The sequence below is a fragment of the Bos mutus genome, chromosome 15, assembly GCF_027580195.1.
Source record: "Bos mutus isolate GX-2022 chromosome 15, NWIPB_WYAK_1.1, whole genome shotgun sequence".
NCBI classification, from domain to species: domain Eukaryota; kingdom Metazoa; phylum Chordata; class Mammalia; order Artiodactyla; family Bovidae; genus Bos; species Bos mutus.
Genome location: NC_091631.1, coordinates 37,764,663 through 37,782,655, shown reverse-complemented (window position 1 = coordinate 37,782,655; position 17,993 = coordinate 37,764,663). Strand labels below are relative to the sequence as shown.

The 17,993-nt window shown below is 44.0% G+C and overlaps 1 protein-coding gene across 6 annotated transcripts in view; it reads left to right on the top strand.

Moving 5' to 3' along the window:
- IRAG1 (inositol 1,4,5-triphosphate receptor associated 1) overlaps nucleotides 1–17,993 on the top strand; it is a 166,474-nt gene that overhangs the window by 118,894 nt on the left and 29,587 nt on the right. For all 6 annotated transcript variants that reach the window (XM_070383925.1, XM_070383922.1, XM_070383926.1 and 3 more), the window contains 4 exons: nucleotides 5,488–5,611; nucleotides 13,464–13,494; nucleotides 15,847–15,987; nucleotides 16,446–16,577. In XM_070383925.1, the coding sequence (XP_070240026.1) occupies nucleotides 5,488–5,611; nucleotides 13,464–13,494; nucleotides 15,847–15,987; nucleotides 16,446–16,577 (428 nt within the window). The remainder of the gene's footprint in view (nucleotides 1–5,487; nucleotides 5,612–13,463; nucleotides 13,495–15,846; nucleotides 15,988–16,445; nucleotides 16,578–17,993) is intronic.

Below are 17,993 nucleotides of genomic sequence, written 5' to 3'. Positions count from 1 at the left end.
GCAAGAGGAGAAGGGGACGACAGAGGATGAGATGGCTGGATGGCATCACTGACTCGATGGACGTGAGTCTGAGTGAACTCCGGGAATTGGTGATGGACAGGGAGGCCTGGCGTGCTGGGATTCATGGGGTCGCAAAGAGTCGGACATGACTGAGCGACTGATCTGATCTGATTCAGCATTGACAAGAAGATTCACAGAAGTAAAATATCCATTAATTTTTTAAAAATTAATCATGTTTATATGATATCTTTGGAAAAAATATGATATAATCTCTACTTTTAATTTCTAACTTCTTTATTAAAGCAGGTCTAAAACCCTAGGAAAAGATTTGTCTTGAAATTTTACCCACAACCCCATAAATTCTTAAAAAGCAACAACTTTTTATTCTCTCCAGTGTATATGTGTTAGTCATTCAGTCATGTCCAATTATTTGCGACTCCATGGACTATAGCCCACCAGACTACTCTGTCCGTGGGATTCTCCAGGCAAGAATACTGGAGTGGGTAGCCATTCCCTCCTCCAGGGGATCTTCCTGACCCAGGGATCAAACTCAGGTCTCCTACATTGCAGGTGGTTCTTTACCATCTGAGCCACCAGGGAAGCCCAATTATTTCTCCTTAATTGGGGTAGCAAATCTGTTTTCAAGCAGTTTATATATAGTTATATTTGTATTTATCTTACTAATACTTCTGAACTTTGTTTTATTTAATAAGATATATGTATCTGAAGATTTAAGATTCTGTTACCCCAAAGATTGGGCTTCCCAGGTGACTCAGTGGTAAAGAAACTCCCTGCTCAGGAGGGGATGCAGATTTGATGCCTGGGTCGAGAAGATATCCTGGAGGAGGGAATGGCAACCTACTCCAGTATTCTTGCCTGGAGAATCCTATGGACAGAGGAGCCTGGCATACTACAGTCTGTAGGGTCACAAAGACACCAGACACATTGAAAGACGCCAGACACTGTTAAGTGGTATTTGGCCATGAAGTCCAGTCTCCTGAATTCTTGTCTAGTTGCTCTTTCTATTCTCACTGAATCTTTGTCTAAAATATAATGAATACTCTTCAAAAAAAAAAAAAAAAAAAGCGAGAGGGGAGAAGTAACTGACTGTATACTTAGAATATATTATAAGGCAGTAGTAATTAAAGTGGTACAGTACTTATCAGAATAAAACAGAATCAAGGGCCCAGAACCAGTCTTTGATACACATTTAAAAAGGATGCAGTGTATGATTATCTAAGCCACAAAGTAACAAGAAATATGAACACTTTTAAAATATCATTGAGGTACTGTTGCTGTTGTCTGTTTGGTCACTAACTCATGTCCAACTCTTTGTGGCCCCATGGACTGTAGCCCCCCAGGCTCCTCTGTCCATGAAATTTCCCAGGCAAGAATACTGGAGTGGGCTGTCATTCCCTTCTCCAGGGGATCTTCCCGACCCAGAGATTGAACATGCCTTCCTGCATTGGCAGGTGGATTCTTTACCACTGAGCCACCAGGGAAGAAAGTCCCTTGAAAGAGAGCTTGGAGAGTTATACATTCTGGATCTCTCTTTTCCCCAGATCTTTATAAATGCTCCACTGTATTCAGTCTTGCCAAGAAGTCTTAAGACCAACTTATTTACAGCACCTCTCAATCCTCACCTTTCCCTGTAGGTGGCTTACTCTTTCTATGAGGGTAGTTGGAGAAGATATATAGATACAGATCTATATAAAATATATCTACATATATAGAAAGAATAAGATTATATATACATGTGTTTTTTTCTGTAGTGGTGTGCTTTTTCAGTCTGCAAATTTGGCTTTTCTCTCCATGGAGGAAATTTTTTCTTCTCTCATGTCTTTGACCCTGTTCTTTGTTGCTTTTGTTTTTCCCCTTCTTCAGAGCCACCATTATCTGGAAATTTCTCATCAGTGTCTTCACTGGAGGTCCATTATTCTGCCTCTCAATACTTTAATCTTTCTTTCCTTTTTTATTCCTTATGCTCATCTCAGTTTCCTCCACTAACTCAACTTGAGGCTTTGTTTTTATTTCTTCATATTTCCAACATATTGGTTAGATCTACGTTTTTAGAATTTTTTGCTTTATTATTTTTGGTCTTCAGTTTATTTTCTTAGATTGTAATCTTCTTCCATTTTATGCCATCCTCTAATTTCACCTCTGATTCTTTTTTTCGTTTTGAGGGGAAGTTCTAATTTCTCCTAGAGTCAAAGCACTTGTGCCATACCCTTTACACAAAAATGCATTTTTGACATGTTCTTGCATCTCTGTTTCTATCCTGACATCTGTGGCCTGTGTGTTTCCTTTCTTCTTTCCTTTACACCTTCCTCCCTGCTTTCCTTCCTCTTTTCACTATTTTTGTGTAGTTGCCATGACATTTGCTTTCATTTAATTTATTTTTGATGAGAACATTTGTACTTGAAGTTTCTCTTGACCTAGATATATTGTGTAGATCAATTTTCATTGACTTCTTCCTACCTTTTCTGAGATCTCTGTCCTCCTGGCTGCGCTGAGTTGAGGACTGGGTGTTTTGTGTCTGCTTGGTCACTGCCTGGAGAATGGGGAAAAGAGGAAGTTCAGATGGAGCTGTGGGTAGTGGTGGTTGCGGGTTGGTTTCTGCTCTTTTTCTGTAATTTTGTTTGTACCGTAGCACTTGAATTTATGACACCGAAGTTGGGGTATATCTTATTCCCTTGGGTGGCCAGTAGTAAGGCATGGATTATTTCACCAATTCAGAGTAGAATTATAGGGACAATCTGCCCAGATGTTTCTTTTCCACACTTGACCCATCTATTGCCAGCAGCCACTCTCACTCTTCTGCCAGAGAAAGGAAGGAAAAGACAGGCAAAATTCAAAGAGTTTGGTCACTCTGCTATTTCTCAGAAGTGCAGGATGGGTGGGTTGATTTTCAGCTGGGGTTTTCCATGTGTCTTCTGCCACTCACTCCATCAGCGGGACTTGTTTGATTTATTTTCTCATGTATCTTCCTTTCTGGTAAATCCCTTTATATTGTTTGAGATTATCAGCTGGTAGAATACCATGCTGTCATTCTGCTTTTCCTTTCTTTTCCTCGCCTCCTCATTATGAAAAACAAACAGCCGCACAGGCAATCTTTCATCTTGTTGGAGTGTTGTTTGGTGGTGTGGAGATCTTTCTACTCCAGAGAAACTTTCTGAACACCTCTTCATCTGCCCACTCACCCCTTGGTCCTGTTCTCTTCTGGCTCTGTAGTCACAAAAGTAACTACAAAAGTTTATCACAACCTTACCACTACCTCTGATATCTTCCTCTCAGGACTGATTCTTTGAGGGAGGAAGAAAGGGTTAACAAGGTTGGGAGCTCTACATTTATTTCTAGGAAATTTTTTCTCTGACCATTATTTTTAAAGATTATTATCATTTCCTGTATTGAGAGTTGTGATATATTTTTAGTTGACTTTAAAATTTTGTGTTGGCATTGTCGTCAGTTTGGTTGCAGTCAGGAGGGTGGCTGGTTCTGAGAGCCACTTGTTCTAGGACCACCATTTTAAAAAATAATATTTACTCATTGATTTGGCTGTGTCAGTTCTTAGTTGCAGCATGCAGGATCTTTGATCTTCACTGTGGCATGTGAGATCTTTAGTTGACGCGTGTGGGGTCTCTTTCCCTGATCAGGGATCGAACCTGGGACCCCTGCATTGGAAACCCAGAGTCTTAGCCACTGGACCGCCAGGGAAATCCCATGGGATCACTCTTAAGACAGCCATTTTAATGGGTGGGGTTCTACCTAGGGGACTTTTCCAGGCAAAAAACCCCCTCATATGACTTCACTATGGTGATTAGATCTTGTATAATTCTATCAATCCTACAGATTTCCTCAGGAGCCCAGTTCTTCATTATCTCTCTGCTGGGTGAAGTGGGGATACATAAAGGCAGAGTGAGGCCAAAGGCACCACAAGGTTTGCCCTCTGTCACATGGAAATGTCAGAGAGCAGTGCCAGGGCAGAACTCAAGAGGTGACAGGTAGCTAAGAGAAGTAGCTACCTGATATGAGTAGAATCTCAGATCCCAAGAAGGATTGCTGGCTGCCGTGGCTCTGATAGATGGTTCTCCAGACTTTGCTGGATGCCTTGAGGGCCAGGAACATCATCAACACTGTTCAGTTGTTGGAAGGATCTAAGTATGTAAACATTCTTCACCTAGAGCCAAAGTATACCTAATCATCTCACCACGTGATCTCACTTGAGGAGGCTTCTAATTCATGACTCCCAATCTTAGCTCCATTTAGCTGGCTACCACAACCTTGCCCACAGTCCTGATCGCAGGCCTTGACTATAGTTCTAGAAATCTGCTGGGCCCAAATCCATGAAAGATGGTAAGGGATGGATAACTATAAAGTCCTGCAATGGAAAGTAAGCATTGTATGAGACATAGATATTTGATTTAGCTCAAGTAAAAGAGATTTGAGACTTTTAATTTGAAGTGTGCTATGAGCCCATAGGGCACAGCAAGTCTATGCCAAATGAATAACTGAGGTCAATGCAAAGGACATTGCCAACATGCTCCAGAGATAAGAGTTTGATGGAGGACATTGGAGCCTCTGGGGTAGCAACAACCAGAATGTAGGGGCATGGGATGTATCTAGAGGCCACGCTGAACAGTTGGGAAAATGAAGAAAGGAAGCTTTGGAGCTGTCTGTGAACATGAGAAAAATTTGTGGCAAAGAGAACACTTGGTTTGTTATTTCTGTCTTCAGAGCACAGACCAAGGAAGGTTAGGAGATATTTGGGGAAAAAAAAATTTTTTTATTGGTCCTGAGGCAACTCAGGACAACTAACTCAGAGGCAACTATTTCAGAGGTCCACAAAAGATCAAAGATTTAATGACCTTAGCTTTACTCTGGAAAAACCCTGTTTCTACTCCTATCTGTGGGAATATGGAAGCAAATTCTTATTTCTAAGTGGGACACAGATAATAGAATTCACTTGAGGAAGATTAGTTGGGCAGCCAGCCTCCTGAGAAGTCTGCCAAAGAGAGGGGACTTTTCTAAACATTATAGCCAACGAGCCAACCAGCTTCCAATTGCCAAAAACCAATCTCAGACCCCAGACAAAGGAGACTGCTTGGTACTGTGGGGAGCGGTGGGAAGAACAGAGAACTTGGAGCAGATAGAACTGTTTATAGTCCATGCCATTTACCAGTTCTGTGACTGTAAGCAAGTTACTGGGTTGGTCAAAGGGTTTGTTTGGATATACCCAAATGAACTTTTTGGCCAACACAATATTAATCTTGCTGAGTCTTGGTTTACCCTCCTGTAAAATGGGATGATTAAAGTCTAGCTCATTGGATTATTGCGAGGATAAAATAACAATCATGAAGCCCCTGGCATATAACCAAGCTCTAATAAATGTTAAAGTTCTTCCTTACCCCCTGAAGCAAATTGCCAAGAATATTACTGTGATTTCAAACAGACATTTTATAAGTTAAATACTTTTTTCTGTTTTTCCAGGACACCCTTCTGAACTCTCCTCAGCTATTGAGGAAGAAGAGTCAAAGGGCGGGCTGGATGTCATGCCCAATATTTCTGATGTGCTGCTTCGCAAACTGCGGGTCCACAAGTCCCTCCCTGGAAGGTAAAATCAGGGCGTGGGCTGCACAAGAGCCCACACTGGGGGGCCCCTGTGTTCGATTCTGGATGGAACACAAGAGCACCAGACTTGAGCTTTGACCCCAGAAAGGCCAAAGTCCAATAGTCCAGGCAGGGCTAATGCACCCAAAACAAAGAGAATAATAAAGGGCCACGTGAGGTAAGGTTCATAAGTGATGCAAACAACGCCATCGAGAAAGTGAAGAGACAAACCACAGAACAGGAGGAAATATTTGCAAAGCATGTATATGATAAGGGGTTTCTTTCTATAATATATAAAGAACTTATAATTCAATAACACAACATTTGTTAAATTTTAAAAATAATTTAAAATTTTTTATTGAAATATAGTTGTACAATATTATATAAGTTACATATATACAGTATAATGACTCACAATTTTAAAAGGTTGTACTTCATTTATAGTCATCATAAAATACTGACTATATTCCCTGTTTTTGTACAATATATCTTTACAGCCTTTTTTTTTTTTTTAACTATAGTTTGTACCTCTTAATCCCATATTCCTATATTGCCCTTCTTCCTTCCTCTTTCCCTCTCCCCTACTGGTAACCCATATCTGTAAGTCTGTTTCTTTTTTGTTGTATTTACTAGCTTGATGTACTTTTTCAGATTCCACAAAAGTGAGATCATAAAATGTTTGTCTTTCTCTGTCTGACTTATTTTACCTAGCATGATGCCCTCCGAGTCCATCCATATTGCTGCAAATGGCAAAATTTCAATTTCATTTTTTATGGCTGAGTAGTATTGACAACTAATATCTTTAAGTGGACAGAAGATTTAAATAGACATTTCTTCAAAGAATGTGTATGAGGGGTCAATGAACACATGAAAGTATGCTCAGCATCATTAGTCATTCAGTTCAGTCGCTTAGTCATATTTGACTCTCTGTGATCGCATGGACTGCAGCACACCAGGCTTCCCTGTCCATCACTAACTCCCGGAGCTTGCCCAAACTCATGTCCATCAAGTCGACGATGCCATCCAACCATCGCATCCTCTGTCATCCCCTCCTCATCCTGCCTTCAATCTTTCCCAGCTTCAGGGTCTTTTCAAATGAGTCAGCTCTTCGCATCAAGTGACCAAAATATTGGAGCTTTAGCATCAGTCCTTCCAATGAATATTCAGGACTGATTTCCTTTAGGATGGACTGGTTGGATTTCTTTGCAGTCCAAGGGACTCTCAAGAGTCTTCTCCAACACCACAGTTCAAAAGCATCAATTCTTTGACGCTCAGCTTTCTTCACAGTCCAACTCTCACATCCATACATGACTGCTGGAAAAAATATAGCCTTGACTAGATGGACTTTTGTTGGTAAAGTAATGTCTCTGCTTTTTAATATGCTGTCTAGGTTTGTCATAGTTTTTCTTCCAGGGAGCAAGCATCTTTTAATTTCATGGCTGCAGTCACCATCTGCACTGATTTTGGAGACCAAGAAAATAGTCTGTCAGTCTTTCCATTGTTTCCCCATCTATTTGCCATGAAGTGATGGGACCAGACGCCATGATCTTAGTTTTCTGAATGTTGAGTTTTAAGCCAGCTTTTTCACTCTCCTCTTTCACTTTCATCAAGAGCCTTTTTAGTTCCTCTTCGCTTTCTGCCATAAGGGTGGTGTCATCTGCATTATCTGAGGTTGTTGCTTTCTCTCCCAGCAGTCTTGATTTCAGCTTGTGCTTTATCCAGTCTGGCATTTTGCATGATTTACTCTGCATATAAGTTAAATAAGTAGGTAGACAATACACAGCCTTGACGTACTCCTTTCCCAATTTGGAACCAGTCCGTCGTTCCATGTTCTGGTTCTAACTGTTGCTTCTTGACCTGCACACAGATTTCTCAAGAGGCAGGTAAGGTGGTCTGGTATTCCCATCTCTTGAAGAATTTTACACAGTTTGCTGTGATCCACACAGTCAAAGGTTTTAGTATAGTTAATGAAGCAGAGGTAGATGATTTTCTGAAATTCTCTTGCTTTTTCTATGATCCAACGGATGTTGGCAATTTGATCTCTGGTTCCTCTGCCTTTACTAAATCCAACTTGAACACCTGGAATTTCTCAATTCAAGTACTGTTGAAGCCTAGCTTGGAGAATTTTGAGCATTACTTTGCTAACGTGTGAAATGAGTACAATTGTGTGGTAGTTTGAACATTGCTTGGCATTGCCTTTCTTTGGGATTGAAATGAAAACTAATCTTTTCCAGTCTTGTGGCCACTGCTGAGTTTTCCAAATTTGCTGGCATGTTGAGTGCAGCACTTTCACACCATCATCTCTGAGGATTTGAAATAGCTCAGCTGGAATTCCATCACCTCCACTAGCTTTCTTTGTAGTGATGCTCCCTAAGGCCTACTTGACTTCACATTCCAGGATGTCTGGTTCTAGGTGAGTGATCATACCATCGTGGTTATCTGGGTCATTAAGATCTTTTTTGTATAGGTCTTCTGCGTATTCTTGCCACCTGTTCTCAATATCTTCTGCTTCTGTTAGGTCCATACTGTTCTTTCCTTTATTGTGCCCATCTTTACATAAAATGTTCCCCTTGTATCTCTAATTTTCTTAAAGAGATCTCTAGTCTTTCCCATTCTATTGTTTTCCTCTATTTCTTTGCATTGATCACTGAGGAAGGCTTTCTCATCTCTCCTTGCTGTTCTTTGGAACTCTGCATTCAGATGGATATATCTTTCCTTTTCTCCTTTGCCTTTTGTTTCTCTTCTTTTCTCAGCTATTTGTAAGGCCTCCTCAGACAATGATTTTGCATTTTTTGTACTTCTTCTTGGGGATGGTTTTGATCACCACCTCCTGTACAGTGTTCTGAACCTTGGTCCATAGTTCTTCAGGCACTCTATGTATCAGATCTAATCCCTTGAATCTATTTGTCACTTCCACTGTATAATTGTAGGGATTTGATTTAGGTCATACCTGAATGGTCTACTGGTTTTCTGTACTTCAGTTTTAAGCCTGAATTTTGCAATAAGGAGTTCATGATCTGAGCCACAGTCAGCTCCTGGTCTTATTTTTGCTGACTGTGGAGAGCTTCTCCATCTTTGGTTACAGAGAATATAATCAATATGATTTCGGTATTGACCATCTGGTGATGTTCATGTGTAGAGTCGTCTCTTGTGTTGTTGGAAGAGGGTGTTTGCTGTGATCGGGCAAAACTCTGTCAGCCTTTGCCTTGCTTCATTTTGTACTCCAAGGCCAAACTTTACTGTTATTCCAGGTACCTCTTGACTTCCTACTTTTGCATTCCAGTCCCCTATGATAAAAAGGACATCTTTTTCTGGTGTTAGTTCTAGAAGGTCTTGTAGGTCTTCATAGAACCTTTCAACTTCAGCTTCAGCATTAGTGGTTGGGGCATAGACTTAGATCACGGTGATATTGAAAGGTTTGCCCTGGAAACAGATCATTCTGTCATTTTTGAGATTGTACCCAAGTACTGCATTTCGGACTCTTTTGTTGACTATGAGGGCTGCTCCATTTCTTCCAAGGGATTCTTGCCCACGGTAGTAGACATAATGATCTTCTGAATTAAATTCGCCCATTTCAGTCCATTTTAGTCGACTGATTCCTAAAATATTTGATGTTCACTCTTGCCATCTCCTGTTTGACCACTTCCAATTTGCCTTGATTCATGGACCTAACATTCCAGGTTCCTATGCAATATTGTTCCTTACAGCATCTGACTTTGCTTCCATCACCAATCACAACCACAACTGGGTGTTGTTTTTGCTTTGGCTCAGCCTCTTCATTCTTTCTGGGGTTATTTCTCCACTCTTCTCCAGTAGCATATTGGGCACCTACCAACCTGAGGAGTTCATCTTTCAGTGTCATACCTTATTTGATGTTTCACAATGCTAATAGGGTTCTCAAGGTAAGAATACTGACGTTGTTTGCCATTCCCTTCCCCCAGTGGACCACGTCTTGTCAGAACTCTCCACCATGACCCGTCCGTCTTGGGTGGCCCTACATAGTTTCATGGCTCATAGTTTCATTAAGTTAGACAAGGCTGTGATCCAAGTGATCAGTTTGGTTAGTTTTCTATAACTGCAGTTTCCATTCTGTCTGTCTCTGATGGATAAGGATAAGAGGTTTGTGGAAACTTCCTGATGGTAGGGACTGGCTGTGGGGGAATCCTGGTCTTGCTCTGATGGGCAGGGCCATACTAAGTAAATCTTTAACCCAATTTTCTGTTGATGGATGGGGCTGTGTTCTCTCCCTATAGTTTGGCCTGAGGCCAAACCAGGATTGGGGGTCCTCCTTCAAAAGGACTTATGCCAGGACTGTTGTATTCAGTGCCCCTGACCCCACGGAAGGCCACTATCTACCCATGCCTCCAATGGAGACTCCTGGACACTCATAGGCAAGTCTGGCTCAGTCTCTTGTGGGGTCATTGCTCCAGTTTGTGGGTTTGTCTGCTCGGTGGCTCTATGGTGGGGCTCACAAGCCAGGCTTCCCAGGTCTGCTGCTGCCAGAGTCCCTGTCCCCGCAGCAGGCCTCCGCTGACCTGTGCCTCCACAGGAGACACTCAAACACTCAAAGGCAAGTCTGGCTCAGTCTCTTGTGGGGTCCCTGGGTCCTGGCATGCACAAGGTTTTGTTTGAGCCCTCCGAGCATCTCTGGAAGGTATGGGCTTTGATTCTAAATGTGGTTTTTCCCCTCCTACCCTTGTCGAGGCTTCTCCTTTGCCCTTGGATGTGGGGTCTTTTTTGGGTAGGCTCCAATATTCTCCTGTCAATGGCTGTTCAGCAGTTAGCTGAAATTTTGGAGTTCTCAGAGGAGAGGATGAGCGCACGTCCTTCTACTCTGCCATCTTTAAGGTGCCTGCCTTTCCTCATCTTTTAGTCATTAGGGAAATGCAAATTCAGATGGTTTATCATGAATAATAACTTCATTGAATGATTTATCATTTATCATAAATGAGATATAATTTTAAATCTCTAGAATAGTTATAATAGAAAACATGTGCTGTGCTATGTTTAGTCGCTCAGTTGTGTCCAACTTTTTGCGACCCCATGGACTGCAGACCCCCAGGCTCCTCTGTCCATGGAGATTTTCCAGGAAAGAATACTGGAGTGGGTTGCCATGCCCTCCTCCGGGGGATTTTCCCAACCCAGGAATCGAACCCAGGTCTCCCATATTGCAGGCCAATTCCTTACGGACTGTGCCACCAGGGAAGCCCAATAAAAAGTTGGGCAATAGCAAATGTTGGTGAGGATGTGGAAGAATTGAAATTCTCAGTAAAATGGTACAGCCAATTTGAATAACAATTCCTTGAAAAGTTAAACGTACAGTTATCATCAGTTCAGTTCATTCACTCAGTCGTGTCCGACTCTTTGCGACCCCATAAATTGCAGCACACCAGGCCTCCCTGTCCATCACCAACTCCCGGAGTTCACCCAAACTCATGTCCATTGAGTCAGTGATGCCATCCAGCCATCTCATCCTCTGTTGTCCCCTTCTCCTCCTGCCCCCAATCCCTCCCAGCCTCAGAGTCTTTTCCAATGAGTCAACTCTTTGCATGAGGTGGCCAAAGTAGCCCAGCAATTCCACTCCTATATATATAGCAGAGATGAAAATATGTGCCCACACAAAAACTGGAATGTGAATGTTCAATAACAAGTATTTTTCATAATAGCTAAAAATGGAAACAAACCAAATGCCTATCAACTAATAAACAGAGAAGTAAAATCTGATATATCCATAGAATAAAATACTATTCAGCCATAAAAATGAAGTATTTGTATATGCTACCATGTGGATAAACCTTGAAAACATTATGGTAAGTGAAAGAAGTCAGTCAGTATTGTATGACTCCATTTATATGAGATATCCAGGATAGGGACATCCATAGAGGCAAAGGAGATTAGCGGTTGTCTAGGGCTCAGGATGGGGGTTGGGAGAGTGACTGCTAATTGGTTCAGAGTTCCTTTTGGGGATGATTAAAAAGTTCTAAGGTTGACTGTAATGATGTTTGTACAATTCTATGAATTACAAATGTAAGAGAATGAAAAAAAGGGAAGAACAGTAGATGCAAAGGCCCTGGGGCCACATGAGATAAGTGTGTTTGAAGACGAAACAGCCTTCAAGGCTGAGAAAGAGAGTCTGGTAGGGGACAGTTCACAGAGGCCCTTGATTTTATTCTAAGGCCTCTTAAGGCAGTTTGAATTCTGAGGCACACAATGATATCCAAACTGGTCTCCTCATACGTCGCCACCTTTTTGGAGGGTAATGGCTTTGCCCCCTTGCCTGCCGGTGACAGTTCATGAGGTAGAGCGCTCTGCTTTGGGAGCTGGCCTTGTCATGCAGTTTCTTTACCTAAACCACACCTCCCTGAGCCCTCAAGGCCTTGTACATTAAAAAAAAAAAAAGTTTTCTATAGCAAAAAGAAAAGCAGCCAATGAGTAATCAAGGTTGAAAAATAAGTTTGGTTAATAATTGATGAAAACATGTAATTTTCACATAATGTCCAAACAAAGTCAAGAGTCAAAGGTAAGCTCAATGAGTGTTGTTGCACCATATAAGCAAGACATGCATGCTCTATAGGAGAGTTGAGATTGTTGGCTGGCCCCCAGAGGAAAGGGCCTGACGGATGGGGTTGTGGCAAGAATTGCAAGCATCCAACATCTTTGCAGTTGTTTATCTCATGCTCTGTACTCTGCTGACTGGATGGCCATGGGGTCTTGTTGTCTCATCCTGACAGGAAGGTTCTCATAGTCCCTTGTCAGGGGTGAGAACCAGCCCCTTGCAGAGACTGCTGACCCCTACCTTTGCTCTCAGGGTCTCTCCGCACCCGTCAAAGGGAGGAAGCTGTGTTTCCTGAGAGCCTTATCGATGACACACTGTGTTGCCAAGTCCTGTGACGCCGGTGGGACTCCTCGTCCTCCCCAGCACAGGAAAGGGCCCGTGTGTTGTTTACGTTGTCCAGGTTTCTGAGCTGGGCTAGCTGTAGTCACCAGCCAGAGCGGTGGCCGAGCGAGCGTGCAGAGTGGAGGGTGCTTGCTGGGGGAACCACGCCCTCTGCACCAGCTGGGACTCTCTCTCCTGATCTGATTCCAGCCATCAGAGGAGGCCCTTGGTAGGGAGAAGAGCTCTGGCCACTCTTTCCTGCCATTCATTCTCTGGCTCACATGCGCCCTCATCACAGTCCTCAGGGGCAAGAGAAGGGCCAGGCTTTACAGACCTGAGCAGCCCCGGAAAGATGACAATGGCTGTTCAGATGTATACAACTTATAAATTGTATAGCTTGTGTATTCTCTCATTAAGACTTCACAACACGCCTGTTAGTCATAGTAATAATCAACACTCCTGAGTGCCCACCACGTGTAGACATCACATGTATATACACAGATGTACACATACACGTATATACATACATATATGTGCTTGTATACATATATACACATAAACAACTGTGTAGATGTCACATATGTATGAATATAAGCCCACATATATATGCATGTATTGTACATATATATTTACATACATACATGTATTCCTTATAAGACTCCTGCAAGATAGATATTATTCCCATTTTATAGATGAGCAAACTTAGATTAAAGAGCTCACCCAAAGTCACCGTTAGTGGAGGCACTTGTAGAGCACTGAGCCCATTTTCCAGCACACTTCCTCTGTAGGAGTCGGCGTCCGGGCAGTCTCTCGCAGGTTATAGAACTCACGCAAAGTGCACCCTGCATCTTCTCCATCTCGCCAGCCCTGCTTACTCCAATTCCTGGAAACACCTGGTCTGCTGGTTGGTCAAAGCCACCTTTGGGTTTATTTCGTGGGTTGGACAAAGTTCATTTCTGTGTCTTTTTCTTTTTCACAGTGCCCCTCCACTCACTGAAAAGGAAGTCGAGGTAAGTAATTCTAGTGCTTTATGAAATTGAGTACTTGGGCATGAGTGGCTTTATTCAAAACATTCCCTTCTCCAGCCTCTGCTCCTGACATTTTCACACAAACATGAGAACGAGTGACCATGGAGGAAATATGGGCACTGTGATCAGACCAACTGAACCAGCCATCCCGCACCCCCCCCCCCCACCCTAGTTAATGAAGATTTTAACAACTTTGGTCAGGGATAAGAAGGTAATTGGCAGTCCCACATTTCTTCAAAAATTGTTTTCTTTAAAAGCATGACTTAAGTACACAAAGTCAGCTGGGAGGCTGCAGAGTGAATCAAATTTATTTTTTAAATTATTAAAATAGGATCAGATTTCATGTTTCAAACTTTGGAAGATGAAGGTGCTTTCCTTCTAAGTGTTTCAGACATAAGGAAGCCAGTTCAGCCATGGTGAGAGACTGTGGGGGCAGCTCTCTCACCTCGACTGATCCCCCCCAGGGCCTCCTCATCTCTGTAGAGACGCTGTCCCATTGGGGATGGTGAGAGAGCTGAGAGGCATTTCATTCTGGTGAAGGGGTAGATGGACAAAGAGAATGCATCGGAGGGGAGACAGTGAGGACCTCCAACACCAGCAGCAGTTTGTTTCCATGACAATTTTATGTCAATGCTGACAGAAGGAAGGGAGCAGGAACATAGATGATTCCAGAATTTCTTTTCACTTCGGGTTAGGGGGATGGAAGGTTTTACAATCTTATAGCATGGTTTACCCCTGATAACAAGAAAGCGAACATACCCTTCCTGAGACTCAGTGGACCACATAAGCAGAGAGAGAGACAATGTGAAATACTGGCACAGATAGTAACAATTGCCTGGCACACAGACAGGGCACTTACAGCCCGTGACACACACATGTCCATGCTTTCAACTGACCCGCTCATCAGCTCTGAGAAACAGGTAGAGTAGGAAGCAGAACAAAGGAGGAAACTAAGGGATTAAATGACTCATCTGAGATCCCAGACCCAGTGCTTCGCAGAACCAACATTTGGATCCTCGTCCTCTGACTGAATTTAGGGCACTTTATATTGCACTGCCTTTAAAGGGGATAACCCAGGTATAGAGAACAAAACTTTGACCATTACTGATGAACTTGATTGAGGTTTGGGCAGGGCAGAAAATCCCCGCCCACTCACGTTGGTGGAGATGGCCATGGGTGGTTTGGTTAACAGTGCGCTCCTGTCCTCCGTGTGTTCTGACACAATCCGTGGTCAGCACAGTGAAAGGAGCACGGGCTTTGCAATCAGAGAGGCTGAGGCTGAATCCTGTCTCTGCTACTCCCCAGTGGCCCATTGAGCCAGTTAATGACCTCTCTCGGTGTCCATCTCTTTACCCATAAAGTGGACACAGCAGTTCCTGACACAGAATGTGGTTGAGGGATGAAATGAGCTAAAGTGCATGAAAGTCCTGGCAGTGCTGGCGCAGAGCAGACGTTTGCTACAGAGAAGATTCCGATGTTGCTCTCATCATCTTATTGAGTAGCTCAGGGTTTTCGGTTCTCCATCTGGAGATGTCTACCCACCGTGGACCATGTTACATGAACCTCAGACGCTCAGGCAGAATCAGCTCGCCCGAGGGTGGAAATCTGCTACCACTTGATGCAGGCAAGGCACATGAAGGCCATTGTTTACTTCCTGTGTGGAGTCCATCTGTCTGTCTCTCCTCTCCAGAAGTTTCCTACTAGCCCAGGAATTCCATGTGTGATGAACCCCACCTCTCAAAGTTCATTCATGCAGGCTGCATTTTTGGCATGGAATACTCTTTCCAGAAAACTTCTAACTGAATCATACCTGGTTTTATTTAATCTCCTGGCAGCTTCTAAAAGCTGCTTTCAGGATTTGGTATATTCAGATAAGATGCTGATTGAAATGTGCTTTGGATCAGCAGGCTTACATCTCAAGTAGAGTTTCTTTAAATACAGTAGTTTCATGCGAAACCTCCAAAACTCACGTGCCATAAATCCTAGCATGAATCCACATTGCTTACACAGTCAGCTATGTTGGCCTGAGTTTATCTAAACCCAAAGACAGGATGTTATTTTCTTGACATTTAGGAAAAAGCAAAGTGTTACTCTCTTATTGTTTATTAGTAAAATGCGTTTGGTCTTCTGGTCCTGGGAAGGAACTGGTACGGACCTATTTCACCATCTTTTGTGCAGTTTGCTCCAAGAAGGGAGAGTTTCACTTGTACTTGGCTGCTTTGGGCGGGCTGATTCCATGAGGTGATGTAAATGCTCATGCAAAAAACTCACCGGCAGCCTTGCTCCCTCCAGTACCTCCTCCTAGCGCTTCTTCCACATTCTTGTTCCCAACAGAACGTGTTTGTACAACTGTCCTTGGCCTTTAGAAATGACAGCTACACCCTGGAATCTAGAATTAACCAGGCAGAAAGGGAACGCAACCTGACAGAGGAAAACACAGAGAAGGAACTGGAAAACTTCAAAGCTTCCATTACGGTAATTGCAAAGCCTGACTGGAGAACCCTTGCAGGAGGGACTGTCCCCAGGGACTGGGCCAGGTGTCCTGCTTTTCATAGTCACCAAGAAGAGTCTCATGAAATGAGAAATGAGGCTGAGGCCCTGAGCCAAGCAGAAGCTTCCTCAGAGAGCTGAGACTGAGATCCTGAAGACCTGGTTACCTCAGGGCTGTGTGTAAGGCCTGTGAGTCCTCAGCAGCTTTTCAGGAAGGGGGCTGGGTGACCTGGGATGGCAGAGGGAGCACCTTGGGGACAAGAGACCTGGATGTGATTGCCTTCCTCTGGGCTGGCCAGATATATAGTGTCCACACTGGGCTTCTTCAACCCCAGAAACAGCTGCAGCTGGTGGCCTACAGAGGCCCCTCCTTTCGGTCAGGACAGCACAAGTCAAGTCTTGGTCTGCGAGGACCGCAGGTGATGTTCCTTCTCCCTCCCCAGTCCTCAGCTTCCCTCTGGCACCACTGTGAGCACCGGGAGACCTACCAGAAGCTGCTGGAGGACATTGCTGTCCTGCACCGCCTGGCTGCCCGCCTCTCCAGCCGTGCCGAGATGGTGGGGGCCGTCCGCCAGGTGAGCTCTGCTCTGCCTCTTGTAACTGGGGCTGAGTGTAAGCGCTGACAACTGCAGACACCACCAACTGATGCCTTCCTGTGGGCCGGACATCCTATGTCCCCAATTACGATTGTTTCAGAGTATTTTTGGCAGACCACTAAACTCTTGAGGTGCTCCCCCAGAAAAAACTTTTATGCCAGTGGTTAAGAACCCGCCTGTCAGTGCAGGAGATGTGAGAGATGATGGTTCAGTCCCTGGGTTGCGAAGATCTCCTGAAGGAGGGCATGGCAACCCACTCCAGTATTCTTGCCTGGAGAATCCTAAGGACAGAGGAGCCTGGCAGGCTACAGTCCGTGGGGTCACAAAAAGTCAGACACAACTGAAGCAACTTAGCCTGCACGCATGGATACCTACTGCATGGGAACTGCTGCGTGCTACCTTTCTTGGAGATTTCTAATGCGTGCTGGCATCAAGGCTTTGAGAAGTCCTGTAATGAAAAATCCTGTTTAACATTACCTATGTATTTCTCAAATGTATTTGAGTAAAGAACCATCCCTTCCTTCTTTTTTTTCTCCCTATAAAATACCTACTCAATTCCCATGGAATTTAGTGTTTGGCAAAACATGCTTTAGGAAAACCCACTTTGTTTCATTAATCCTCCCAGTAATCTTGGAAAGATATTCCTCAGTAAAAATGTGAAGTCTCAGAAAGGTAATAACACAGTGATGGGCAAACCTGGGATGAAAGCCCAACTGTGGCTCCCTTGCAGCCACTTTGAAGTCCTGAGGCACACAAGGTACTGCCCCAACCCATCATGGTGTTGTGGGGCCAGACGGCCCGAGTTTCCATTCTGATTGTACCAGGGTTCACTGTGTGCCCTTGGGTCAGTTAACAAGCTCTCTGAGCGCCAGCTGCTCCAAATGTAAAATGCGGTGTCTGCCATCCAAGGCTGCTGAGACACTTGTAAAGCACCTGGATGTTGTTGTCACTGTTGCTGTTGCCATGGATCTGTGTACCATGTGTCCTGCCTCGTGGGTTGCATGACAGGGGTGTTCCTGGGGCCCAGCCCTGGGCGGTTCTCATAGAATGAAAGAAGAACAAACCACAGGGCTGTCCCACCTATGTCCGTCCAGGGAAAAGTCACCCAACTTTCCTGAGTGGCAGCACCCAGAAAGCTCTTCCAGCTGGGAGCAGCACAGAGGGAGAGCTTTAGGGAAGTGACTGGTCTCGGCTCAGGGCTACGGGGACTTTGTCCAGGGTTTGGTCACTGAGCATGCCCCTCCACAGACAGGCAGGTTGTGGGCTCTCTGAGGGATTGGAGAGGTGTCAGCAGAGAAGACTCTTCACTTTGCACAGTCCTTGTGGACGTGCTTCTCACTCCAGCCTTCAGCCTTCTCCAAGTGGCTTCCTTGTCTCAGTCCTCAGAGTCCTCTC